Source organism: Lacerta agilis, chromosome Z, assembly GCF_009819535.1.
Source record: "Lacerta agilis isolate rLacAgi1 chromosome Z, rLacAgi1.pri, whole genome shotgun sequence".
Classification (NCBI taxonomy): Eukaryota; Metazoa; Chordata; class Lepidosauria; order Squamata; family Lacertidae; genus Lacerta; species Lacerta agilis.
In genome coordinates, this window is record NC_046331.1 from 14,841,593 (window position 1) to 14,868,798 (window position 27,206).

At 44.5% G+C, this 27,206-nt stretch overlaps 2 protein-coding genes across 13 annotated transcripts in view; one reads left to right on the forward strand and one right to left on the reverse strand.

Moving 5' to 3' along the window:
• SH3GLB2 (SH3 domain containing GRB2 like, endophilin B2) overlaps nucleotides 1–820 on the reverse strand; it is a 47,361-nt gene extending 46,541 nt beyond the window's left edge. For 5 of the 10 annotated variants that reach the window (XM_033137125.1, XM_033137124.1, XM_033137122.1 and 2 more), the window contains exon 1: nucleotides 522–819. In XM_033137125.1, the coding sequence (XP_032993016.1) occupies nucleotides 522–584 (63 nt within the window). In that variant the 5' untranslated portion in view covers nucleotides 585–819. Of the gene's footprint in view, nucleotides 1–521 lie in introns of all 10 variants that reach the window. The other 5 variants (XM_033137126.1, XM_033137120.1, XM_033137118.1 and 2 more) reach the window with 2 other exon arrangements.
• Nucleotides 821–3,431: 2,611 nt separating this feature from the next.
• On the forward strand, nucleotides 3,432–23,184 carry MIGA2 (mitoguardin 2). 3 transcript variants are annotated; one of them, XM_033137319.1, is made up of 16 exons: nucleotides 3,432–3,539; nucleotides 7,839–8,063; nucleotides 9,092–9,302; nucleotides 10,092–10,204; nucleotides 10,627–10,744; nucleotides 11,284–11,417; nucleotides 12,138–12,255; nucleotides 13,420–13,526; nucleotides 14,535–14,650; nucleotides 15,477–15,549; nucleotides 17,161–17,247; nucleotides 18,236–18,334; nucleotides 18,657–18,791; nucleotides 20,700–20,753; nucleotides 21,557–21,673; nucleotides 22,299–23,184. In XM_033137319.1, the coding sequence occupies exons 2-16, from the start codon at nucleotides 7,968–7,970 to the stop codon at nucleotides 22,497–22,499; spliced, it is 1,779 nt and encodes a 592-aa protein (XP_032993210.1). In that variant the 5' UTR covers nucleotides 3,432–3,539; nucleotides 7,839–7,967; the 3' UTR covers nucleotides 22,500–23,184. The 3 variants fall into 3 exon arrangements, with proteins under 3 accessions (XP_032993210.1, XP_032993211.1, XP_032993212.1); XM_033137320.1 differs by having other exon boundaries at nucleotides 12,141–12,255; XM_033137321.1 differs by having other exon boundaries at nucleotides 9,107–9,302.
• Nucleotides 23,185–27,206: the final 4,022 nt, after the last annotated feature.

Genomic DNA, 27,206 nt, shown 5'->3' on the forward strand with positions numbered 1-27,206 from the left:
AGAGGTAAAAAATTGTTTGCAGAGATTATGGAGCAAAGCCCACCCACAAAGGCAGGAGACAGGCTGCAAAACCAATTTACTTATAGAATAAAAACTACAAAAAATATATTAAAATGAAGCCGATCTGATCCATCTGCAGGAAACCTTGGCTAGATACAGTATATAGATACGATGTTTCAAATGCCAGTTTTTAAGTACCTTGGCCAATGCAGTTAAATGTAGGAGACAGACTGGGGAAATCTGCTCATTAAAAACAGCAGTTGGGAATATCTATATCTGTTATCTATATTGTGTCGTGTATTTTATATGCAAACACAGTTTTAAGCGCAAGGTCAGAAACTGAAGTAGCATCTGTTCTATTAAACCCCTTAACGCTGGAAGCGGAGTGGGGGGACACATAAGCAAGTAAACATCTTTCCCTCAATGCAACAGACGGAGGGAACCCCACCCCCCGCGCGCAATTAAGTTCCTGGTAACAATGCCCTGGGACTGCTTTTTATTTCTCTCCTCCTCTATCTTACCTGAACCGCCCTGGTGAAGAAAACGCCCGCGTCGGAGGCCAGCTTCTTCATATTGAAATCCATGCCCAAGCACCCACAAAAAAATGGGACCGCGGAGAGAGGAGGCCGAGCTAGCGAGGCTACCGGGGCATCCGTCTCAGCCGCTCCCTGCTTGGATGCTCAGCTCCTGCGCCCTCCTTTCCGCCCACCTGCCCAGCTCCAGGGAGGATGGAAATAAATAAATATCAAGCGGACGAGGCAGATCCTCGAGTGCACACAACACTTTTTCTCCTCCTCCTCCCACCCCCCAGGAGGACCCATCAGCGCCCTCTGGCATCCTCTGGGCGGCCTCTTAAAGCGCAGGGCGCATGGTGGCCCGGCCAGGAATTTCCATATGGACAGCCTGGTTACTGGATCAGGCCAAAAGAGGCCCAGCATCCTGTTCCCACGATGGCCAACAGGATTCCACCAAGGGAAAACCCCCCCGAAGCAGGAAATCAGTGCAGTAGCTGCTGCTCCCAACAGAGAATGACATTGACTGCATTTGAGAATGAAAGTCTTCTTGTCTTATCTGCCATGGATAAGAAGAGTGCTGTGAAATCAAGCCAGTGGCCCAAATTGTCTGGCATCCTATTCTCACAGTGGCCAACCAGAAAGGTCAATGGTAAGCGCACAAAGGGGACCTGAGCACAAGAGCCCCCTCCCCTCTTGTGGTTTCCAGCAAGCATTCAGAAGCATTACTGCCTCCAACCCAGTAGGCAGAGTATGGCCACTGCCAACAGCCTTATTCTCCATTAATTTGTCTCATCCTCTTTTGAAGCTACCCCAATCCGGAACCATTGCTGCCTCCTGCAGGAGCAAGTTCCATAGTTTAACTACCGGTATGTGCTGTGTGAAGGACTTTTTTCCATGAGCACTTCTCTCCTCCATAGGGGCAATTGGTTAAGGCGCCCCAAGGCATTGAAGAAGAGGGGCACTGGGGATCCTAAGGATGCGGCCCCCAAAATCTGTTGGCTGTATGCAATGCTGGCCCTATTTAGAGTAGGACTATTGAAATTAATGGACACACAACTACCTTATCTGGGTGGCTACCATGAGAACAGGAGGCTGGGCTAGATAAGCCAATGGCCTGTTCCAGCAGACACTTTTTATGTTCATTATTTTCAGTGGTTCTACTCTGAGTAGCGCCAGCATTGGAGACATCCCATAATCATAGAATTGTAGAGTTGGAAGAGACTTCAAGGGTCATCTAGTTCACCCCCTGCAATGCAGGGATCTCAAAGCATACAAGAAGGAGAGCCCACCACCTTCTGAGCGAGTCCGTTCCACTGTCAAACAGCTCTTAGCACCTGAAAGTTCTTCCTAGTATTTAATCAGAATCTCCTTTCTTGTAACTTGAAACCATTGGTTCGAGTCATCTTGGTCACCCTCCTCTGCACATTGTTTCAGCTTGTCAATATCCTTCTTAAATTGTGGCACCCAGGACTGGACACAGTATTCCAGGTGAGGACAGACCAAGGCAGAATACAGTGGGACTATGACTTCCCTTGACTGGGACACTAGATTTCTATTGATGCAGTGTAGAACAACATTCGCTTTTTTGCATCTACGTCACAATGTTGACTCATGTTAATCTTGTGGTCTACTAAGACCTCTACATGTTCAGTGTACACAGGGCCCTGAACCTAGATATGTTGGGTTTTAGACAAAGAAGCAAACAGTTGAGTTCAATAGGGCTTGCTCTCAAGTAGAGCTGTGATCCTGGGGGTTGTATCCAATGTTAGTTCTACTCACTGTGAGTGGACTAACATTAAAAAGAATCTGAAGTATCTGAAGAAGTGTGCATATACACCAAAGCTCATACCAAGAACAAACTTAGTTGGTCTCTAAGGTGCTACTTGAAGGAATTATTTATTTATTTTTTTATTTTATTAAAAAGAATGACCATGACTAAATTAGGTCCACTGGATCAGAATATACTCTGAGTAGGACAGTGGAGTGGCCCTGAACAAAACATGTCAGTCTGCTGCTCTTGAATAAGACCCATTGAAATTAATGGAACTTAGTTAGTTAACAGATCCACTCTGCGTATGTCTAATGATGGCTACAACCCTTTACACACACAGACAGACAAAGTATCCTAAACATTTCAGAAATACTGTTTTTAGCCACGTGCAAACTTTAATCAATAAATTAATGCGCAACCCAATTCTAGAACGCCAGAAAAAGGCTCCCAGACCTGTTCATTGCGGCAGCTAAAATCCAATAATAATAATAATAATAATAATAATAATAGCAATAGAATATTATTGTAGATCAGGGAAATGATTCTATTATTATTATTATTATAACAATAAGTAGGGTTGCCATATTTTGAAGAGCAAAAAAGAGGATGTTATGACTACTCTCATTTTAAATACCCCTACTATATGTAGGCTATAGAGAAGCTGGGATATATTGCTGAAGGGGGCAGGAGAAGAGAAGAGGAAAGCAAGTCTTCAGCCACTCGTTATGTCTATGTCTCATCCAGAAAGTACTGTATAGCCAGAAACCTTTTGGCAAATTTAAAAAATCCGCCCAGACAGAAATTTTACGGTGTCCTGGAAAAAGAGGACACATGGCAACCCTAATTTTCTAGTCTCGTGTTATTTATCTCAAGATTCCTTACTGTACAGGAGACGTTGCCCCTTTAAGAGGAATCCCGCCCCTTGAGCTTCACGTGAATCAGCCCTGAAGCGCACGCCCCCTTTCCCACGGGGCGGGGGCAGGGGAGGAAGAGGGAAACTCTCCACTGCCGCTCAACCGCACTCGATTTTGCTGCGGTAAGTTAAACCGGCGACGCGGTGGAGGGGCGAAGGGCGCCCATTGGCTCTCGCACGGGGTGGAAGGGGGGCGCTTTCATTGGTCGAGGAGGCTGCCAATTGGAGGTCTCCCCACAGAGCCCTGCCCCTTGCTGACAACAGCGTGTTAGGCTGTGAGGCTGAGTCGTAGCCGGGAAGGAGACGCTGCCCTTTTGAAGCCATGGAACGCCGATGCACGGTGAGGGCTTCTCAATCCCCCCATTAGGAAGGTGGTATTGTCCGACCCGCTTAGGGCAGGTGCGCGCGATGGTGTGTTCCATTATGCGGAAAGGGGTGAGGTGGAGTGAGGGAAATCTGTTATTACCTTTCATTCCAAAGAGCCCTGCGCGAGCGAAAGGAGCTCTTGGGCAAGTACTTTGCTGGAAAATGATAAGATCTCAGTTTACGTTGTTGCTGCCGTTTACTCTATTTGCTATCACTCCATTTGTGGTAGGGTCCTCCTCAGCCCATTTGTGGCATGGCATCCTGTGGCCAAACCTTTTCCTACCTTCCCAGGTTCCGTTTGTGCTTCCAACTTCGTAAAATTTGGCAACCGTTACTTAGGATTGCTGCCTTAATGGGTCTCCCTGGTTCAGGTGCAGTTTACCTTAACAAAAGAAAACGCTAGTTCGTTGCTGGGAGGTGGTAGTACTTGCTTGTGGTTGGACGCGTCTGTGACTTAGGACGGCTTTAAAACAGGAACGGGGAGAGTGGGTGAATTGATGGAGGACTGAGCTCCTGGCAAGCTAAGGACAACCTCCATGGCCAGGGGCAGCCTGCCTCCAAAATGCCAGCCCCGGAGAGTAGCAAACAGGAGTACAGTACTGTAGTCTCTTTGTATGCTGTTGCTTTGGGGTTTCCCGCATTTACACTTGGTGAAATGGGACTCTCGCCTTTTGTTCTGATTGAGAAAGTCTTTTAAAAGTAAAAGTAAAAGTAAACTGAACGTAGTATGTCACTTTGCTAGTGGTGTTGGGGTTTATTATGAAATAGGAACTTAGTGACCAGGGGCTCTAATCATGTGGGGGGGGGGGGGTTGAGGATGGGATGGCTGTTGCCTTCAAGAGGACTTTTTAGAGGCCTTATTCTGGCCGCAGGCTGTTGAAAGATGCATTGCATGGAGAGGATCCCAGGTTCAATCCCCAATGGCACCTCCAGGTAGGGCTGGGAATGTCCCTTCCTGAAACCCTGGAGAGCCATTGCTGCCAGTCAGTGTAGACAATATTGAGCTAGATGGACCTGTGGCCTGACTCAGAACATGGCAGCTCCCTATGCTCTACTTTGGTCCGTAACTCAGTTGCAGAGCACCTGCTTTGCATGTAGAAGGCCCCTGGTTCCATCCCTGGCACCTCCAGATGCGGATGTCCCCTGTCTGAAACTTAGGAGAGCTGCTGCCTGTCAGTGTAGACAATACTGAGCTAGATGGGCCAATCGTCTGACTTAACATAAGGCAGCTTCCAATGTTCCTATACAATACATCCCACTTACATCAGGACTGGAATATTACTCTCTGTTTTAGGGAAGGGCCATAGCTCCGTGACAGAGAATCTGTTTTGTGTGCAGAAGGTCCCAGGTCCTATCGAACAACATTTCCAGGTAGGGCCTAGGAGAGACGCCCCACTTGAAACTCTGCAATGACATTGCTTGTCTGTGTAGATTGTATTGAGCTGGATGAACCAGTGGTCTGACTTGAAACGATTCCATTTTAATTTAGCCATTTATTCACACCCATGAGGCCTGGTATCTTTATTTTTAAAGGAAGGGCCATAGTTCAGTGGCAGGACACCTGCCTTAGACAATGAAGGACCCAGATTCAATCCCTGGCATCTCTAGGTCTCCTTGGTATGTCCTGTTGCTGAAACCCTGGAGAGCCATTGCTGGCAGTCAGTGCAGGCAATACTAAGCTAGATGGCCCAATAGTCTGACTCAATATAAGGCAGCTTCCTATGACGGCAATGATATAGTCACTTAAAAGTTCTATGCCAACTATTAAAACAGAGACGTGATTGAAAATGAAGGAGGGATGAATGCCAGGGAGGAGTAGGCGTCCATCAAATTGTAACAAATGTAGCTGGTGTTCTGCCCTCCTGCAGACAAGAGAGTGATGGGTTGGGTTGGGACAACTGATAACCTGGGTGCCTGATGGTAACTAATTTGTACCAACTCTACTGGGCAGTGTGTGTGTGTTTGTGCCTACTCCACTGAGCAAAGGTTGCTGTAAGGTGGATGCTTTTTTGTCTGCAAAGCAATTTGGAAAAGGCGCTACAGATTCAGGTTTATACCTGAGCATTTTGTCCAGGAAAAGTGGCATTGGGAAAAAGAGGGGGGAACTGCACAAAAAGCCATATATAATTCCAAAAGCAATTTGGCCTGAGACAGGAGTTCCCATTCATTTTTATTTTCCCCATGGACTGCTTCAAAATCGCTGAGGGTGTTCCTAACACTCTAATGACCCAAGAGCAGATTTTCAGATCTGACACAGGTGTATCAAAAATAAATGCATGCATGCATTTAAAGTTTTCCACCCTCTTGTTGTAGTTGTCCAATTGGCATCACCGTTCAGAAGCACTGCTTGAGAAAACCCCTGTTGCTTTCCAAATACTCTGACAAGTGCTGTATTTTTCCATGTATAAGACGCCCCCTATTTTGGGGGGCTCAGATTTAAGAAAACGGGGGAGATGTATCCGTGTATAAGACGCCCCCTAATTTTTGACATTATTTTTTAAGGAAAAAAACCTAGTCTTATACACGGAAAAATACAGTACATAGAGCACCTTCTATTCATTTATTTTGAAAACATTGCATGTAGAAGAGTAGCATGTGAAAGAGAAAACCAGATTATAGTCCTTCCCCATACAAGCTCCTTTTCTATGTGCGGGGACTTCTTTAAACAAACAAAAAACCACGGAGGAACTAATCAGTCACGTAAACGGCTTGGTATGCTACAGCCCAGAGACATGCAGCTGAGAAGCGACCCTGACTTGTTTTTCTTTGTATCTCTTGGTGTTCTGATTGTCCTTGATTGTCCTCTCCTACAATTTTCAGGTCAAGCCACAAAAAGTCCAGCTGTATCGCCTTAAGAAAAAAAAAAAGTCAGCATAACAAGCTATTCTTCAACTCCCACTCTAGCTCAGTGGTTCCCAGAGTGAGCAGATTATCAGGTTTGGGGGGCGGGGGAGAACAACCAAGAGGCTGGAGGTTTAAGTTACCATCAGACTTTGAAAAGCTGGCATCACAGTATCAAGTTCCTTAATTTCATTGAATGATTTAAACTAAATAGAGTTGGATTATGAATAAAGGTACAATTAATTTTTAGTGTTTTTAATTTTATTGTGTTACCTTCCTTAGTAGGTCATGCAGATTGCTATTCTGAATCATGTTTTTTATTGGGTAGAAGCACTGGGATGAGTTGATGGAAGCAAGGGGCAGTTGCCCCAAAACATTTGGGAACAGGCTGTCCTGTGTTACAATTATTATAGCACAGGTGTGTTCTAGGAAGATGGCAGCTGTTGATGATCTGGCTACAGCAAAACAATTTTGTTTGAAAAGATGTCCCATAAACTGAGAGTACAGGTATCTAAAGGGTAGGAATCGAGTGACCTTTTTTAAAAAAAATACATATCGTGATATTGAGGCACATGGTAACTTGGTGCTACCAGGAAATGCAAATGTCTGGCTCATTCAATATTATATAGAACCTTTATCCTAAATAACAATGGAACTCACAAGTGTATAATGTTTTTATTTTTATAAATAGTTATTATTTGTGAAGGGAACCTTTGTATGAGTAAATACTTTATTTTCTGTTTGGAACTGCATGGTGCCCTTGTACTTTGCTTTTCCAGGCTGTGATGCTGTAGGGTTTAGTTTTTTTAATTCTTTTCTTTCTTTTTGTTATGTTTGCACATTTATTTTTGTTAACAAAAAGGAAAACTTTAAAAAAAATCCTCATGTTTGCTTTCTTTTGTTTTTCTTTGACTTCAGTCGCATTGCATACAGTAGTTTAGTATGGTCTGATATGCCTCGTAGAGGAAGGCCTTAGTGGAACTTCATGTTCAGGTGCAGTCTACCTGTGTATATTATTTATTTATTTATTTGCTGCTTTTTTCTCCATGGGGGTCCAGGTGGCTTACGTGGTTCTTTCCCCTCCTTGTGTAATCCCCAGAACAGCCCTGCAAGGGTGGATTAGGCTGAGAGGCAGTGACTGGCCCAAAGTCACCCAGTTAGCTTCATGGCCAAGTGCAAGATTTGAACCCTGGCCTCTCCCAGGTCCTAATACAACACCCTAGCCACTACACCACCACTGTCAGAAGAAAAGGGTTGTCTTTTGCCTGCCTCCTCTGTTCATGAGCTGGCCAAAGATGGTCTTTGCTGTTTATTATCCCATGATTGTGCCTTTCTGGATGCGCTCTCTGAAAGGGCCCCTCCGTTAGTTGTGTCTGACTGTCTTCCATTTATTTTTAATTATTTAATTACTTGTTTCGTATCTCTGAAACAGGGAGGCAATCTTTCAAATAAGACTGACTGTAGGAGCCTGCCTAAGGAGAGCTGGGTCTCTTGGTGAACTTCTTGGCCGAGGTTGTTCCTCACAGCGTCTTCCAGCACATGCCTAGAACTTCTGTCAAAAATGGCATTTCAGAGAACTGAGGGGATGTCCATTATTCAGGCTCTGGCGATGACTGTCGCAGAGATACCGGTATTCCTTTACACAACGTTTGGTCAGGTGAATATGCACATTTAATTCATCCCTATGTTTAGAACTTTGAAGACTGGAATCTTAATTGTATTTTTAGGAGAAGGCCCTAGCTCAGTGGTTAGAGAACCACCTCTGCATGCAGAAGGACCCAGGATCAGCGCTCAGCAGCATCTCCAAGCAGGGCTGCAGAATGCCCCCTGCTATCCCATGGAAGATGGTGCATGCTTGTTTTCTGCTGCTCCAGAAGGCAGGACTCGAACTAATGGATTCAAATGACAAGAAAGGAGATTCCAGCTAAACCGTAGAAGGTGGTGAACCCTCCGTCATTGTAGATTTCTAAACATCTGCAGGGGGTAGAACTAGATGAGCCTTGGGGTCCTTTCCCAGTTTACAACTCTGTGAAGCCCTGGGGGAGCAGCTGCTAGGCAGTGTGGGCAGTATTTAGCTAGGTGCTCTGAAATTGTGGAGAACAGCTGCCAGACAGCACAGGCAACACTAGGCTAGATAGATCAATGGTCTGGTTCAGAACTGGACAGCTTCTTATATGAGAAAGATTTAACTGTGCTGGATAAAAGTGCCTCTGCAAAAGATTTTAAAAAAATTAAGATAGTGCCTGCAGGATAGCTCAGTAAGTGGAGCATAAGACTCTCAATCCCAGGATTGTGGGTTCAAGCCCTATGTTGGGCAAAAAGATTCCGGCATTGCTGGGGGTTGGACTAGATGACCCTCATCCCTTCCAACTGACCCATTTTATGATTCTATGATTACCTGCACTGTCACCCTGTGAAGCGCCCACCCTGTGAAGCGCCCTTCCACCAGATGTCAAACAGATATATGACTTTAAGAAGACATCTGAAGGCAATCCTGTATAAGGAAGTTTTTAATGTGTGATGTTTTGTTGTGTTTTTATGTTTTGCTGTTTTGCTGTGTCGAATGTTTTAATTTGTTGGAAGCAACCCAGGGTGGCTGGGGCAACTCAGTCAGATGGGCGGCATATAAATAACAAAATTATTGCTATGACTACTACTACTACTATTTTCCCTCTCCTTTTAAAGTCTGCCTTTTCTCAGCTGAGGCTAACTCCAGGCCTGCGTAAGGTACTGTTCGCCACAGCGCTTGGGACGGTTGCCTTGGCTCTTGCAGCACACCAGCTGAAGCGTCGTCGTCGTCGTAAGAAGCAGATTGCCCCAGAGAAGGCAGGGGCGAAGCCCACAGGTGTCCCCGTTCCCATCTTGCCAACGAGACGGGTCCCCTCCGTCAAGAAAGGTGGCTATGATATCAGAGGGAAGCCAACAGAGAAGCCGGCTACCTGATATTCAGTGAGGCCGGGGGGCGGGGTGAAGAGGGAGTACCAAGGGGTACAAGGTGCCACCACACTTAATCCCAACATTGTGCAGAACAGACCTCCTGGTGTGATGGTGCCATGTCCTGCAGGATGCAGTGATAGGTTGAGGGTTTAAAGGACAAGCTAGCCTGGTCCCAAGTTGCTTTAGGTGGAGAGGCGGAGATTGCAGGGCACCTGCAGGCCCTGAGTTATGTTAACGTCACTGCTTGCTTATATATCGCCTTTCAGCCAAAAAGGCAGCTCCCATGAATAATCATAAAAATACAATAATGCAAATGCAAACAGTATGGATACTTACTCAAAACATTTCAACAGAACTTAATGCCAAACGCATCCTCCTTTCTGCCCCAAAGGCAAATAATGTCTCCTGCAAAAATATTAAGGGAAGAGAAGGACACTTAAGCAGCACCTTCGCCTTTTAAGGGTCCCAGGCAGGGCTGGGACTGGGGCAAGGCAGGAGGAAAAGTTGGTGCTCTTTGATGGTTCCAGCCGACTCCCCCTGTAGCAATGCCTAGCAGGCAGCTGGACCTTCTTATAAGGGTCCCAAATAAACCCCCAGCAATCAGCTAGTCAGAGATTTCCGATGGCTGCCTTTGAAAATAGATGTATTGCAGCTGGGGTTGTCCCCATTTCTTCGTAGCAATTAAGACCCCTCATCGCGAAGTCCCCCCCCTTTTCTTTTGGCTTGAACCGCATGTACTCTTTTGCAGGTTACTCCAATAAGCGAGTGCAGAGCCCAAGCAGCAAAAGCAATGACACACTCAGTGGGATTTCCTCCATCGAGCCCAGCAAGCACTCCAGCTCTTCCCACAGCCTTGCTTCAGTACGAGTTTCTCTTTGCCTTTTGCCTTCTATACATGGTTACTAGCCAGGGTGCTGCTGGGCACAGCCCTCAGGACCCTCTCCCAGGTCATACGCCCCGCCAGCCCTGCACTGCCCTCCCCCTGCTGTGCCTCTGTGTTGCTGAAAGGTGTCCTTGAACCAGGAGCATACCTGTTGTTTGTCTGGAAGGAGAGAGGGGGTGCAGGTGGCAGGGTGTAGAAACCACTGGTGTTGCATGGCCAGAACATAGCAAAAGTCACAGTTGCAGTGTTTGGGATTTTTGGAGATAATATGAGTAAGAGGTTACATGAAAGAAATTTTAAAAGTGTATGAACCTTAAAAAAAAAGTTAGCATGCTTACTGGGGTGGGAATACTTGAGGCTGCTAACGGTTCTTTTTCTTCCTTCTCTTCTCACCTGGTAGATAGTGGTGGCCAACTCTTCCAGCCCAACTCCAGCGTCAGCAGGACCCTGGGAGACACAACCCATAGAAGATCCAGGAGCTGCAGGAGACTGTAGTGCAGAAAACCTCTACTTCCAAGGTCAGGGCCTGGCCTGTTGCTGCTATGTGCTGTATGAAATTAAATGGTTGTCCCAGGGAAGCTGGACCAATCTTGTTTTATGTTGCTCCCATGGATTCAAATTTCAAGGAAGGAGATTCCAAGTAAACATTAGGCAGAACTTTCTGAGAGGAAGAGCAATTTGACAGTGGAACAGACTCCCACAAGAGGTGGTGATCTCTCCTTCATTGGAGGCGTTTAGGCAGAGGTTGGATGGTCATCTGTCAGGGATATTTTAGCTGTCATTTCTGCCTTACAGAAGGTAGGACTAGACAAGCCTTAGGGGTCTCTTCCAGCTCTACAATTTTATGATTCTGTGAAAGCAATTGCTAACTTTAAAAAATGTGCAGTGAGTTTTTTGTGTTGCCAATGGAGAGTTTTCCAATGCAGCCAGAAAAGAGGGAGAAAAAAGATGAACCTTTTTGACTGCTATATTTTCCCCATCTACTGTAAGAAAACCAGTTGATTTTTTAAAAAAATGTCATTCTTTGGCTTATTTTCTGCCTACCTCGCTTTGACAGGGATGGAGCTGTTTGAAGAAGCCCTGCAGAAGTGGGAACAGGCTCTGACTGCCAGGCAGAGGGACCACACCAGCCCCTCCATCACCTGGGAAAGCCGTAAAGAACAGGAGTTACTGCCAGAGGATCTCTTGGAGGTATGGACCCGTTAGCTCAGATGTGGGGAAACCTTTGAGCCTCCAGTTGATGCTGAACTACAGCTCCTGGGGCCATTGACCATGCTTCCTGGGGCTGATGGGAGTTGCAGTTCAGCAAGAGTTAGCTCAGTGACAGGGGTGGGGATTCTTTGGCCAGAGCACTGAGTTCTAAAGATGCAGGAGTACCGGCTGCACCCTCTGTTTTACACACTCACACCCACACCCACCCTGCTACACCTCTCCACAGAGTTCATTTATTGATTGCATCCATATCCCACCTTTTTGTCCAAGGCATTCAATGTGGCACACATGGTTCTCCTCCTCATTTAATCCCCGCAACTCTGTGAGGTAGGTTATAGGATGAGAGTCAGTGAGTGGCCCCAAGGTCACCCATAGAGCTTCATGGCCAGGTGGTGATTTGAACCATGGTCTCCTAGTTTCTAGTCCAATGCTAACCACTATACTGCACTGGCATTCATGGTGGTTACCATGGCAAGGCTGCCTGAATGAAGCTCATGGATCACTGGTTGTCTGCAGACCTCACTTTGGGTACCTCTGGCCTACCTTGCTGCCTGTTGGGGATTTCATTGGATGTTCTTTAAAAAAAAAATCACGCTTGCTGTAAATTGTGCCTACTAGCTTCGGGGGCAAGCTGTTGATGGGTGTGAGCCCTGCAAGGTTTAATAAATGCTATATATATATATATATATTTCTATTAAGCAGGAATCCCAGAAAATAGAGTTTGCAGAGAAGCTGGAATCCCTCTTGCATCGGGCGTATAACCTCCAGGAAGAATTTGGTTCCACCCTCCCTGCTGACAGCATGCTGCTAGACCTGGGTGAGTGGGGCTAGGATCCGGCCAAGTTCTAGGTATTACTATTAGTATATACAGTCCTTAACAAACTTGGGACCAGTTTACCTATCAGATTCCCAAATCCACTTGTGCCTACTTGACCGCTTTGATAGGCAAAACTGGCACTGCTACAGGTCCCGCATAATGCCTGTTTCACACTTGTAAGACCTCGATTTTTTAGTGTGGCAGCACCTACACTTGGGAACTCTCTTCCTTTTGATACCAAGCAGCCATAGAATCATAGACCTTGGTGTGGTCTGGCCAAGGTTGAATAGAGTGGGACTATTACTTCCCTTAATCTGGACACAATACTTTTGCTGATGCAGCCCAGAATAGCATTGGCTTTTTTTTTTGCTGTTGCATCACCCTGTTGACTCATATTAAACTTTTGGTTTAAACTAAGACCCTTAAATTCTCTTTACATTTGCTACTGGCAAGCCAGGTGTCCCCCATCTTATGCAAATGGGATGAGCATCCCTTCAATTCCTTTATCCAAGTCGTTAACTAAGATGTTGAATGACAACAGAACCCTGTGGCATCCCACTTGTTACTTTTCTCCAGGATGATGAAGAACCATAAGTGAGCACTCTTTGGGTTCGGTTAGTCAACTAGCTACAAATCCATCTAGCAGTAACCGCCCCCAGTCACCTTCAATATACTCTTTTTGGAATGTACTAAAAACCTTTTTGTTTAGACAAACCTACTGAGATGTTTAGAAAGTTGATGCATGATTAATCTGTTTTTAGGCTTTGGTTATTTAAACTTTTTGAAAGTCTTAAATCATGGTTATTTATTTTTCTTAGTGATCATTCTATTGTTATATATATATATATATATATATATATATATATATATATATATATATATATATATGCAACCTTCTTTGAGTTCTTGGGGATTTCCTTTGAAGAATCAGGCAGTGCATAAATTGAATGAAATAGGTAAATAAACAAACAAACAGAGGCAGGACAGACTCCCCTTTGATTTAGCAGGAATGTTCTTTGATATTATACAGGTAAAATTGGGGGTGAGGGTGATGACATCAGAAATGTGCTTTTTTCTCTGGCCCTCCAGGATGCTGTGTTGAGCATCATGCTAGCATGCTTATTATTTTGATGTCTGAGTCTTCCTCCTCCCCATCTTCCCCAGAGAGAACACTCATGTTCCCACTGACAGAGGAGTCTCTAAGACTCCGGGCTGACGATGATGATGAAAACAGCTTGACCTCTGAGGATTCCTTCTTCTCTGCTGCTGAGGTAATTTGTACTGTGTGCTGTGGTTTTCCAACTTGCTGCCTTTGTGGTGGTGGGGAATCCCTTCCATGTTTGCTTGTTCATTGTAGTAAATTTGCTTTGAGCATGTTGCAAAGGATTGAACTGTCTTCAAGGCTGTATTGCCCACGAACCATTCCTTTTTTGTGGAAAATTCCTATAAATAACTAACCAGATTACAAAGCAAACTATTCCTATGGACCCAGAGGTGGTACAGTTGTACCTTGGTTGCCGAACGCCTTGGAACTTGTATGTTTTGGCTCCCAAACAATCGAAAACCGGAAGTGAGTGTTGCAGTTTTCGAATTATTTTCGGAAGCCTTCCGCAGCTTCCAATTGGCTGCATTCTGTTTGAGAACCAAGGTATGACTGTACTATCAGTTTCCAGAATTTCGTAGCTTAATGATTAAAGATTTTATCATGCATCTCCTAACAGCTGCAAAGCTAGTAATCACTGTACACTGGAGATCTCTCAGATCTTTTTGGAGCTTGGATCTCACAGGTCTGGGGCTTGATGGTCATGGACAATTAACTGCCTTAAAGCTTGAACATTGTACAGGAATGAGGAGTATCACCTATGCAACATGGTTCGGTTTTATTCAGCATGCACAATCTTTTGAACATGGCTTTTGCCCACCAAGAAGAACTCATGGAATATTCTGGAATGACACTTGCAATTAATTATATTACTGATGCTTGTGAAAACAGAAGCAGTGTCCTACTTAGAGACAAATCTGCACTCTGGGAGGGAGTTTTATTTGTTTATGTTATTATGCAATTCTGTTTAAGTTTGGGATCAATAAAATATGTTTTTTTAAAACAGAAAAAGAAGGGCAATCCTGGGTACAGTGTCATTGCAGTAGTCAAGGCTGGAACTCAGAGAAGCATGGATCAGCTTTGCACAATCCAACCCAACCTTGCCTTAGGACAGCTTGGTATTTAGGAATCTGTGGCTTTCAGGTGACATCACTTTTATTCTGTTATATTTTTGCAGCTCTTTGACTCTTTTCAAATTGGGGAGGCTCCCTTCCAGCTCTCCAAGCCGGTTGCGGCGTATGAAGAAGCTTTGCAGTTGGTAAAGGATGGACAGGTGTTATGCAGGACTTTCCGGTGAGCAAGTGAGCTGATCCGTACCAGAAAGCTCCATATAGCCTGTGTATTGTGTGCTACTACCCCTGGGAGGTGGTGGGATTACCTAGAGCAGGGGTCGGCAACGTGCGGCCCACAAAGACTGTTTTACTGGCCCACGAGCCACCCCTGAACCGAGCCACCCACTCAGCGAGTCCCCCTGCATGCTGTGCTACACCGGCGCAGTGCGGGGACTCGCCAAGCGGTGCCGGAAATCGCGTTTGCACACGCGCAGATACCAGAAATTGCATCTCTGCATGTCCAGATGCCGAAAATTGCTTCTGCACAGGTGCGATTTTCAGCATCTGGGCATACACAGAAGCGATTTCCGGCGCAGCGGACATGTGCAGATGCAATTTCTGGCATCGCGCTGCGCCAGTCCAGCCCACAGACGATCTCCATGGGAGTAATCCGGCCCATGGCCAGTAAACCTTGCTGACCCCTGACCTAGAGGGATGCTAAGAGGCAAGGTGGCGGTGGCACTGGAGGAGTTAACAGGTGTAAAACATTCCTGTTTGGAGAAGCCTACCCAGATGCTTAGAAAGTTGAAGTAATTTTAATCTGTTTTAGTATTTTTTAATCTGTTTTAGTATTTAGTATGGTGTGAATGTGGCCAGCAATACATTGTCCTGTCTCTCTTTTGGAGATGCCAGTCATTATGTGTCCTGCCTTGCCCCTTGCGGCAGCCATTTTGTCACTGGAACCCATAGGCACTCTCTTACTGACCCTTTCCTCAAGTGATATATGCCTAAGGAGCATCCTGAATGTTTACAGGTACCTCCATTTTCACCCCTCTCTTCTCTTCTAGGACAGAGCTTTTGGGCTGCTATAATAACCATGACTTCCTGGCAAAGCTCCACTGTGTCAGACAAGCCTTTCAGGTAGGGGAATGCCAAGTCTCCTCCAGACCCCTATTCCACCTCTGTGCGAATTTGGGAATGTGGTTCTGTTTTGAGAGGTCAGTGGCTGGCTGGGCCCATGATTGGCATGCAAGAGGTCCCATGTTCAACTTCTGGTCTTCTCCAGTTAGACGAATAGGTTGCCAGATAAGAGGAACAGAAGAAGTTGCTTTATACTATGAGTGAAGCCATTGGTCCATCCTGTTCAGTGTTGTCTAAATTGACTGGCAGAGGCTCTCCAGGGTTTCAGACAGAATAGAATAGAATAGAATAGAATAGAATAGAATAGAATAGAATAGAATAGAATATATTTATTGTCATTGTCCCCTTGTGGGAAACAACGAAATTCCTCGGTTGCTATACCAACTCAGATAAGGCACTCCACATAATTTAAAAATACTGATAGACACAATACAATACAGGACAATATAACAAATAAAATAAGATGACTTCAGAGTCCAGAGTTTCCATTTAAGGCTAAAATTGCTCTAGGAAAGAAACTGTTCTTGAGACGGCTTGTTCTCGCCTTCATTGTTCTGTATCTCCGTCCCAATGGCAGAAGCTCAAAGAAACGGTGACCAGGGTGTGATGGGTCTCTTGATATATCTAATGCCTTTCTGTGGCACCTGATGGTATAGATATGTTCTAAGGTAGAGAGTGAACAGCCAATAATACACTCTGCTGTTTTGATAATTCTTCGCAACACAATCCTATCCTGAGAAGTACAGCTTCTGTATCACACACATAAACCATAAGTGAGCACGTTCTCAATGGCACAGTGATAGAAGGCAAGCAGCAGCTTTTGCAGAAGATGATTTTTCCTTAGAATTCTCAAAAAAATATAGTCTGTGCTGCGCCTTCTTCACAATCCCCCCTATGTTGACACTCCAGGACAGATCCTCCTGTAACTCAATGCCCAGAAATTGGAACGTTGTCACCCTCTCCATACAGGTTCCATCAATCAGAAGTGGCTGGACATCGCTTTTCTGCTTCCTAAAGTCCACCACAAGCTCCTTTGTTTTCTTTGTATTTATAAGCAAATTGTTGGTTCTGCACCACTTTACCAACCGTTCCACCTCATCTCTGTAATAGGGTTTCTTCCCCAGCTCTACCTGGAGACGCAATTGGGGATTGAACCTGGGACCTTCTGCATGCAAAGCAGATGCTCTACTGCTGAACATTTTACCTAAAAAAATAAGCTTCTAGTTCTCATGGTTCTAAATAATGAGCTAATTTAAATAGGAAGCTGCCTTCTACTGAATCAGGCCCATTGGTTTATCTAGCCCACTACTGCCCACACTGACTGGCAGCAGCTCTCCAGAGTTTCAAGAGGGAGACATTCCCAGCCGTACTTGGAGATGCCACTGGGAGGGTTGAATCTGGGACCTTCTCTATGCACAACAGATGTTCTAACCAGTGAACTACAGCCTCTTCTTTTCCTGAGAGCTGCTCTCAATCAGAGAGAAAATGACAGACAGACAATCATCGTCTCCTGGGCAAGGGCTACTTAGAATCCTTTACGTCAATCACACTGCTGTTTTCCTCCTTTCCATGGAAAGGATTGTCATCTCTGGACGGGACTCTCTTTTGCAGGAACTTCTTCAGGATGACAGAAACCAGTCCTTTTTTGGGGAGGTGGGGAAGCGGATGGTGATGGGGTTGATGGTCAAGGCTGAAAAGGTAAGGGGGCCAGTTGTGGGAGAGAGATGGCTTCAGCCCTCACCATGGTTGCAGGGGACAGTTCTTACTCCTTCTCTATTCCAGTGTTTCCCAAAGTGGGTGGTGGCACCCTCTGGAGGGGGATTTAAGAGGCAGGGGACCGGCAGGGATGCCAGAGGTGTAAAGGACTATCACATTTTGAAATGTTGGCATCACTGGGTCAAGTTCTTCACTTTTGTTGAATTAAATAAGTTAAATAGTTTTAATGGGGTTCTGAACAACTGTGAAATTAATTGCTACTGTTTTGAAATTGATAGTTATTATCTTCTTTAGTGGGTCATGCAAACTGCCATTCTGAATAATGCTTTCTGTAGAGTAGCAGAGTGAGTCTATGGAACATCAAGGGGTCAGTGGCCCAGAAAAATTTGGGAACCACTGATCTATTCTCTCTATAGCAAAGTCATGGGCAACTTCTGTGGTCATCCAGGTGTTGCTAGACTACAACTTTGGTAGTCTCTGCACCACCGGCTTGATGCTGATTAGAGCTATGTCTGCCCACCCAGTTCTTCCACCCCCACCTCTAGCAGGGTGACCCAATTTGAACAAGACTGATCTGAAACCATAACCACTTCACTCCACTTTTTCTTTATTTCTTTGTGTATATCCCACAGGGATTGAGTATTAAGCCATCCTGGGAAGGCTAGCTCTGGGAGAGGAGTGGGGGCGGTTTCCAACTCTCAGCAACCTGAATGAACTGCAGCTCCCAGAATTCTTTGCGGGGGGAGGAGCTATGACTGTTTAAAGTGGCAATATATTGCTTTGAATGTGTCGTGAAGGTGGGGTCTACTTTCTGCTTAGAGCTGACCTGATGAACACATATAAGTTTAATCATGCCCATTTTCAGTGGGTCTGCTCTTAGTTAGACTAATGTTGTTCAGTCTGCTGTGGTGCTGAGTTGTAGCATAGATTTAGCAACTGAGCTGTCTCTCTGTTCCTCCCCACATCCCAGAACACCAAGGGCTTCCTAGAAAGCTATGCTGAGATGCTTCAATATACGCTGAGGCAGGAGACCTGGCCCACAACTCAGAAGGAGTTGGAAGGACGAGGGGTTTGTGTCGTTTTCTCCTTTTTGAAATAAAATAAAATAAAAAGTAGTCAGTAAAAGGTGTTATTATTAATTCATACAATTATATGCCACTTGATTGTAAAAAGAACAAACTCATAACAACCCTCAAAGCAGTTTACAAAGAATAAAACAATGGAATTATCAGCAAAAAGTTTTTTAAAAGCTTCAAGCATTAATTAAAATAATTAAATTGTTCTGAATTGCTTTTAACATTGTGTTTTAATGCTGTAACCCATGCTGGGACGTTATGGTGAAGGGCAGGCAATAAATAAAAAAACTATTTACCTGTATTTCTCCTTCCCAGGTGGTCTGCATGAGCTTCTTCGATATTGTGTTGGATTTCATCCTTATGGATGCCTTTGAGGACCTGGAGAACCCCCCTTCCTCGGTGCTGGCTGTCCTGCGGAACCGCTGGCTCTCGGACAGCTTCAAGGAGACGGTGCGTCTGCTGGATATACCCCCCACTGGGAAGGAGAAATACTTGTTTTTATTTATTTGCACTCACGCCTCATCTTCTTCTCTAAGTAGCTCAAGATGGCATACATGGTTCTCCTGCTTCTCATGAGGTAGGCTAGGCTGAGAGAGGCAGTGACTGGCCCAAGGTGGGCTTCATGGCTGAGGGGGGATTTGAACCAACCCTGGTCTCCCATGTCCTAGTCCAACATTCTCACTACAACCCCTCACTGGCTCAGATTTATGCCACATAGGGCAAATCTTTCCCTTAGGGCACCGTTCATCCAGGTTCCAGCTTGTTCCGTGATGCCTCACCCTCAGGGCCAGATTAAGACCTTTACGGGCCCCATTTGTAATTTGAAATAAAAACAGCACTAAACTGTAAATTAAAATTTAAATAAACACAGATTTATTGCAACCCATGACAGGATCTGATTTCCTTGCATTATTTTGAACTACACTAGTAGGATGTCCCCCTGGTTTAGGTGGGGATAAGAAATAAAAAGAGAACAGAAAAAATGGGGTAAGAGTTGTAAGGATGTCTAGCAAAGTTCTGATTTTTCTCATGATTGTTTTGAAATATCAAATGTCAAATTATTTATAAATAAATACATTCTATTTTCTTTTGCTTTGCTATTGCCCAAAGCACCTTTGGGTTGTCCAGCAGTTCCCAGCCCCCACTTAAAATGTAGGTCCATTTTCAATCCCCGGACTTGGTCTGGAGAAGTGAATTTCCTCCAGCAAGCCAAGAATTGGCCATTTATGCACAACAAGATGCACAAAAAATGGGAGGGCCTGCTTGGCAGGTTTAGGGTAGAGGTGGGTTTCTGAGTCTGAGAAGGTGGAATGCTGTAAATTTTAAGGGCTGTTGGTGTCTGGATGATGGTTGGGTCAGGCGGAGAGGAGACTAGCCTTGGTGCTCACTGAAGAACAGTTTTCTCCCTTCTCTTACAACACTAGAATTCATGAACATCCATTGAAGCTGAATGTTGGAAGATTCAGGACAGATAAAATAAGATCCATCTTCATGGAGAGCATAGTTAAACTGGAATTCGCTCTCACTGGAGGCAGTGATGGCCACCAACCCTAATGGTTTTTAAAAAGGATAGGACAAATTCATGAAGGCTGGCTATGCATTGCCTCCATAGTTTGAGGCAGAAATGCTGCTGAATACCAGTTGCTAGAAACTGCAAGAGGAGAGAAGACTCTTGTGTTCAAATCCTGCTTGTGGGTTTCCCATTACTAGAAGCTGGTTGGCCACTGTAAGAAGAGACTGGACCAGATAGGGCATTGGCCTGATCCAGCAAGACTCTTTTGATGTTCTCGGGATTTTTAATTTTTTTACTGGTTTTGTTCTGAGTTTTTTTGGAGTGCAACCCCCCCCCACACACACTCTGTAAAGTGCTTACATATTTCTTAGATCCCAAAGCACCCTGTTCTTTTCAACCTGAACTTAGAAATCAGCTTCAGATAAACTGAAATAGCAACAGATTCCTTGCAGAAAGGTGCAAAGGAAAATATCTGTTGCTTTGTAAATTGTCATGTGGGGAGATTTCAGACTGTAGTGATTCAACAGCTGTAGGTCGTTGGCCTTTGAAATAAAAGTTGGCAGCATGATGACAGTCTTGCTTTTTCCTGTACAGTGGTGCCCCACTAGACGAATGCCTTGCTAGACGAAAAACTCACTAGACGAAAGGCATTCACTAGCGGAAGGCTGTCTCGCAAGACGAATTTGTCCATGGGCTTGCCTCGCAAGACGAATTCCCCCCCGCCCCCCGTCAAACCGCTATTCTCCCGTTGGTGCTTCTCAAGACGAAAAATTCGCTATACGACAACACTCGCAGAACGAATTATTTTCGTCTTGCGAGGCACCACTGTATGTATTTCATTTCAGGCTCTCGCCACTGCCTGCTGGTCGGTTCTGAAAGCTAAGAGGCGGCTTCTGTTGGTAAGTTTAATGGTATAGTTGACTTACGTACAGGTACAATGGTTGGTTAGCAAGTTGATTTTTGGGGGGAGGAGGCTAATGGTCTAATTGATTCTCATTTGTAAAATTTTGCTTCCTGGTGTCTAGAGGATATTTTGTTTAGTTGTTTACTTTGTTCATTATGAATTTTCCTGTTTTTTGTAGCTGATATTTTATGTGTGATGTTTATCTTGATACTAAAGAGGATGCTTTTAAGTCACAATGTGGCTGTATCCGTTTGTTTTGCAGTCCTTATGAGTGGTGTAGTCACATTGCAATGTACAAAGAGTTGCTATCACATCATCATTTTTATTTGTTAAATTTATATACCGTCCTTCATCACAGGGCAGTTTACAGTATAAAAACACAAAATGCACAAAGCTAGTCCTACTAGGAGTGGACCTAATAACATTTTTTGTTTTATTATTTTTTTATTGCCAGGGCAGGTTACAACATTAAAACAGTATTAAAACCAATTTAACCTAACTTGCAGTCATGAAAATAAGATTTAATGGCCATGACCAAGTTAGACCCATCCAGTAGAGTTGGTCTACTCTCAATATGCCTCTGTTGGCTACAACAACCCAAAGTATTTTAATAAAATTGGGTTGTATCCAATGTCAGTCCTGCTCAGAGTGGACCTGTTGAAACAGATGGACAAACCTGGGTACATTTATTCCAATGGGTCTGCTCTGGAGTAAAAGTTAAAAATATATCCCACTACACTGTGTGTGTGTGTGTTGGATGAACCCCTGTTCAGTTTGTATTTCTTTCTCCCACGTCAGGTCCCAGACGGCTTCATATCCCATTTCTACTCCGTATCGGAGCATGTCAGCCCTGTTCTTGCCTTTGGTTTCTTGGGGCCAAAGGAGCAGCTCTCTGAGGTTTGCTGCTTCTTCAAGGTAAATAAAGTTGAAAATCATAGAATTGGAGAGTTGGAAGGCTCCCAAAGTCCAACCTCCTGCAATGCAGGAAATACAGCTAATTTCAATTATTTTTTGTTGGAGACTGCTTTACCTAAACTTTTCAGTTCTAAAGATAAAGAAATAATACCAGTTCCACTGTAACTTAAAAAAAAAGAAAAAAAGAAAATCCACTTTTGGTCGTACGTTATTTATTTATTTCATAAAATTTATATACTGCTTGACTGTAGAAAAAAACTTCAAAGTGGTTAATACTTGCTGATTGTTTCTTGCAACACTGCAACCCCCCCAAATGGTGTTATGTATTTTGTCTTTAGTATCTGTGGCACCCTTTGTTATCTGAACATTGAAAAGGAGTCTGAGGACTGCATGAAGTTTTGAGTTCACAAGTTTCCCACCTGCAGCCTAAGGCAATGTTCAGTTTTTATTACAAGCTAACTATCTTGCTGGTTCTTTCTCATCCCTTTCCCCCAGCACCAGGAGGTGTTGGGGGCCACATGAAATGAGGTCAAGGGCCACATGTGTTTCTCAAGCCATAAATTGCCCAGTCCTTCATTTTTTATTGCTAACTGATTATCTTTCTCCCACTCTCTCTCCTCCCCAGCACCAGATCCTGCAATATTTAAAAGACATGTTTGACCTAGACATTGTGAGATACTCCACAGTCCCATTGCTAGCAGAAGACATCCTCCAACTCTCTCGGCGCCGCAGTGAGATCCTGCTGGGTTACTTGGGGGTTGAGACCATCCCGGAGGTGAATGGGACTCTGCCCAGTGACATTGTACCCTTTGAGGAATTCAACTGAAGCTTGTCCAGGCAACAAGCATATTCTCTTCTAATAGATTCTCCTACCCCCACCATCCAGCTGTCCATCCCAACCAAGTGGCTTAATCATTGGCAGCAAAGACACTATTCCGTCCCAACAGTGAGTCAGGGTATTAGCCACCGCCCCAGATGTTCCTTGTTGGATTCAGAGGTTTGGCAAGGGGCATTCAAGGGCACTCAGTGAACCTGTTTCTGGCTCATCTGTTGGTCCTGTTTCTTAAAAATATTTTTTAGCCCTAGCATAAAATGTGAAACACATACCAGGGCCTGAGCCACCCCCCTCCAACTCCCCCTCCCAAGCCTGCAAGGTATGTGTATGGGGGTGTAGTGCACAAGAACACTTTCCCTTCCTTTTAAAATGTGTGAATGGATTCCTAATGAAATTGGGGAAGAGAAAATAATTGATTTGTTTTGCTGTGTCTATATGTTTGTTAAGGTTTGTGACTTTGTAAAAACCTTAACAGTTCTGGTGTGAAGTATGAGGATAGCAGATTTCTGTCTCTCTGTGCTGTGCTGTCTTTGCAGCTGCATTTCACTAGATCATGAATTTTAAAATGCCATCATAGTATTTCCTGTGACAGTGTGCCCCCTTCCATTTCCTCTATCTCTCTGTGTGGGCAGTATCCTCTTGTTTGTTTTATTTTTTACTGAGCACAATGGCAATGCGGGGGGGGGGGGGGAGTTATGTGTTGTAGCTGTGGGGAGCAAGTAGCCTTGGACTTTTTAAGCTGTGGGGAGGTGGTGTATTGATTTTGTTTGTTACCTTGTTTGTTAGCTGTGATCCTCAGATGAAGGGTGTTACAGAAATTGGATAAATAATAATGATACGGGAAGCTATTTGGAGCAGTAAGTTGTATAAAAGAAGATTCAGTTCAGTTCAGAGAGCTTGGGTGTCTGGAAGGGAGAGGCTGATGGCAAATACTTTAATCCATTCACGCCACGAGTCCACGTGTGGAAAGCACCACATTTGCACTGAGGGATTATCCTTTGACTAAGGTTATGGGACAGACTATATACAATGCACTGAAAAAATCAGATTTGGGGTTTTGGGGGGAGAGATGGTTTCCCACTAGTGAAGGTTGGCAGTATTCTTTATGGAAGAATTACAGATCAAGGGCCAGTTCATTCTGTTATTTAAAACTGAGAATTTGTCTCTTCTTCTCCATCTCCTCCCTTGAGCACACAAGGAGCACTTTAACGTTAGGAGAAAGCAAAGCTATGTGTTACTTATGGACCCAGGGAACTATGGTTTGTTCTACCCAAAAAGTTGCTTTAAAGAATTGACGTGTGCTCTATTATCTTAGTTTATTAAGTATTGTGCCACTTTCATACTATACAATTAAAGTACTATGATGCCACCCTTCAATTCTACAATCCTATTCTATGTCCGACCCCTTGCAATGCAGGAATATGCAGTTATCATAGTGCTTTAAATATGTGCTGTGAATGTAGCATGCAGATGCCTTCCAGCTGTTCCTGGACATGGTGTCCTCATACATAATCTCTGGCCCTCGATCACGTTAGCTGTGCCTGATGGGAGTCCTGCCAAGTCGGAATTGCATCCTGTTGGCTAAACCCCTAATTTGAGAACTTAGAATACTGTACTAGAAGGCTTGCAGATGCCTGGAAGGCAATAATGGTGCTTGAATGCCTGAAAATGACAGCTAAGAGGATGAGAGATATTGTAAGAGCTGGTTAAGATATTTCTCTTGTATATTTTTACTGTTTTGTCGTCTTGTGTAGCTAACCCATCATGCAGTCACATTCTCTAGCAGTGATGGAGAGACTGAGGCACCGTCCAGAAATTGTTGGACTCTTAATTCCCTTTAGCCAGCATGGCCACAGGTGATGAATGATGGGAGTTGTAGTCCAGTATCAACTGGAGGGGGGCACAGGTCCCGCACCCCTGCAGTGTAGGAGTTTCTGTGTGGGAAATGGAAGGGGAAAACACTACAGAGCAAGTGTGAGGAACCTTTGGCACTGCATTGTGTTGCTAAACTTCAACTCCTACTATCCCTGGCTATTGGCCATGCATACTGATACTAATGGGAGTAGTAGTTCAGCAAATATCTGGGTGGGGGGCAAGGGTTCCACACACTTGCTATCAATGCTGGTGGCAAGTGCATGCAGGAGGATGTATTGCTAGTTGTCAAGGACCAAGGGGCTGATCCACCGGAGATGCTGTCATGCTTATTCCCCATTGGTAAACAAACACTTGTGTTCATATTCACAGATAGTGTCAATAGCCAGCAGCACTGTTAGAGTGCTTTTCACTGAGGCCTCTTAAGATGCTAAAACATGTTCACAAAAAATGGGTTTTGGTTCTCAGTCCAGTCCTAGGAGAAAATGAATGTGACTTGGAGTACTTTTTGCAGATTTCAGAGGTCTTTTTACAACCTGTTCCATTAGGTTAAAATGTGTGGGTTATTTTTAAGGAAAGGAGATACACACAGAGCTTTTTCTATTGCACGTTAGAATTACTTGTGTAGGTATCTGGTTTCTTTGCTAGAACTTGACTAGAGTTGCCAACTGACCAGAGAAGGAACCTTGCCAAGACTGTTCCTGCGCCTTTTTAACAGCCGCTTGTGCAGAAATCAGCAGGTACAAAGCTTACACATGATCATTTCCTTATGGCAGAACTCATGCATCATGGCAAACCACAGTTTGCCATCATTGGCTGATTGAGCCTGCTTCACCCCTCCCTACTAATGGGCAGAGCAGACCAGTCATGACCAGCAGCTTAGTGTTATGATTGAACCATAGATTGTAGCCAAGGTTTGTTATTGGCTACAGGCTGTGGTTTGTTTTGGAGCGAAACAAACCATGATCTCCACTTCAGATGTAACGCTGAGTGAGTGATTGTGGTTTGTTATTATTAAGCATGAGAGTGGAGGGGCACAGCAGCCGCTATCAGCTCATGAATTGTTTGGTTAACCATTGTTTTATAGCATATGGTATGTGTGTGAATACAAGCGGTGAGTCTCAGATCAAGAACGGTTTCCTTTATCTCTTTTTAAAGGCCATTCCTGTGAAACCTGAAGCTAATGAATGTAACATTTGTGCCTAATCTGTTTCTTTTTTAAAAATTTCATTTTCCTTAATTGTAAAATATTTGTTGGGAGTTTGTTTTGTTTTGTTGTGCTGCATATCTCACATCTTTTGCAATTTAATTTAAATCTCTTTTTTCGTATCCCATTAGGGTTTTGGCATTCAAAGTCAAATAAATCTTTCCTTCATTATCAAACTCTTCACTGAGTCTTCTTTTGCTCATACACAAGTAGAACCTGTTCTTCAGATCATGGGTTGCCGAGGTGGGCCTAATGTGGCTTGCTAGACCTCTAAATCTGCCCCACAGCATCATTATTCCTGAGAGCCTCCCCTTTAGAAGATGAGGTGGCAGAGGGTTTTCTCTGAGTGTGTGCTTTAAACATCAGAAACTTTGCTGCTACTGCAGTGTTATTATTTTATCCCCAAACATCCCAATGGGTGTGATGCTACTGCATCATTTGGGGGAGGTGGTGCGGGGGAGATGGCTTCCTTGTTGGCTAACCTGTTGCTGGAAATGCCTCCTTGCTTTTTTGTGGGGAGAGAAATGGACCCTGTAAAAGGAAGACGCAGGAATATTGGGTGAATGTGATTTAAGTTATATTAATTGTGTGGGACATTCAAAGCATGTTGAACACACATGACTCACCCCCCCCCTAAAGAATTGTAGGAAGTCTAGTCTGTTAAGGGTACTGAGAACTGTTAACTCTGTGAACATGGTGTCCAATTGCCCTGGAAATGGGGCTGTCATGAAAACCCTTAAGCCTTCATGAATTCTTACTTTGTCATGCAGAGTCTCAAATTCCTAATGCAGCGCCCTTTTTTCCAAGGGGCCAATGGGAAGCAGTGGCAGGTTGGGTTCCTGGGGCTCTTGCCCAGCTAGGAAGAAGAGGGAGCACACACACACACACAGAGAGAGAGAGAGAGAGAGAGAGAGCTCAACAGCTCAGGCTGTAGCGGCCCCAGGGGCTTCAGCAACCCCCCTCAAGGCTGGTGAGCCAAGACTCACTACACATAAATTGCACTGAATGTCTTCAATACTTGTAATGTGCTGGGGCTCCAGCTGAAGCCCTGGAGACAACAGCACTGAGCTGTATGGACCAGTTGTCTGACATGGTGTAAATCAGACTATGCTTCTAACTGTATAACACAATTATGAACAGGGAAGAACCAGAGTAGAATGGTAGAGCATTTGCCTTGCATTCGTTCAAGCTCCCTGGAGAACTGGGAACGAACGTCAGTGAGCTCTATGCACTGTTGGTCTGGTTTAGTGTAAGGCAGCTTCCTATGTACATGAGGACATAAGAACATTACTAAATATGGCCAATGGCACATCTAGTCCAGACCCCTGTTTTCACAGTGGCCGACCAGATGCTCCAATGGGAAACCTGCAAGCAGGATGCAAGCACAAGAGCAACTCTCCTCACCTGCAGCTTCCAGCAACAGGTAATTCAGAAGCATTTCTCCCTCTTACTATGGAAGCAGAGCAGAGCCATTGTGGCTGGTAGTTGCTTCTCTCATCTTATATCTTGCAGATGAAATGCCCTCCAGTGCATATAAATAAGGCACCAGACACTTTGGGCAATTCCACTTTTCTGTCTTCTGCTTCCGAGGTTGTGAAACTAGATCTAACCACTACAAC

Coding starts and splice junctions, on each gene's coding strand:
- MIGA2 (XM_033137319.1), top strand. CDS start 7,968: ATGGCATTTCAGAGAACTGAGGGGATGTCCATTATTCAGGCTCTGGCG. Junction 11,418..12,137: donor TGCCAGAGGATCTCTTGGAG/GTATGGACCCGT, acceptor ATTTCTATTAAG/CAGGAATCCCAGAAAATAGA. Junction 18,335..18,656: donor AGGAGTTGGAAGGACGAGGG/GTTTGTGTCGTT, acceptor TCTCCTTCCCAG/GTGGTCTGCATGAGCTTCTT.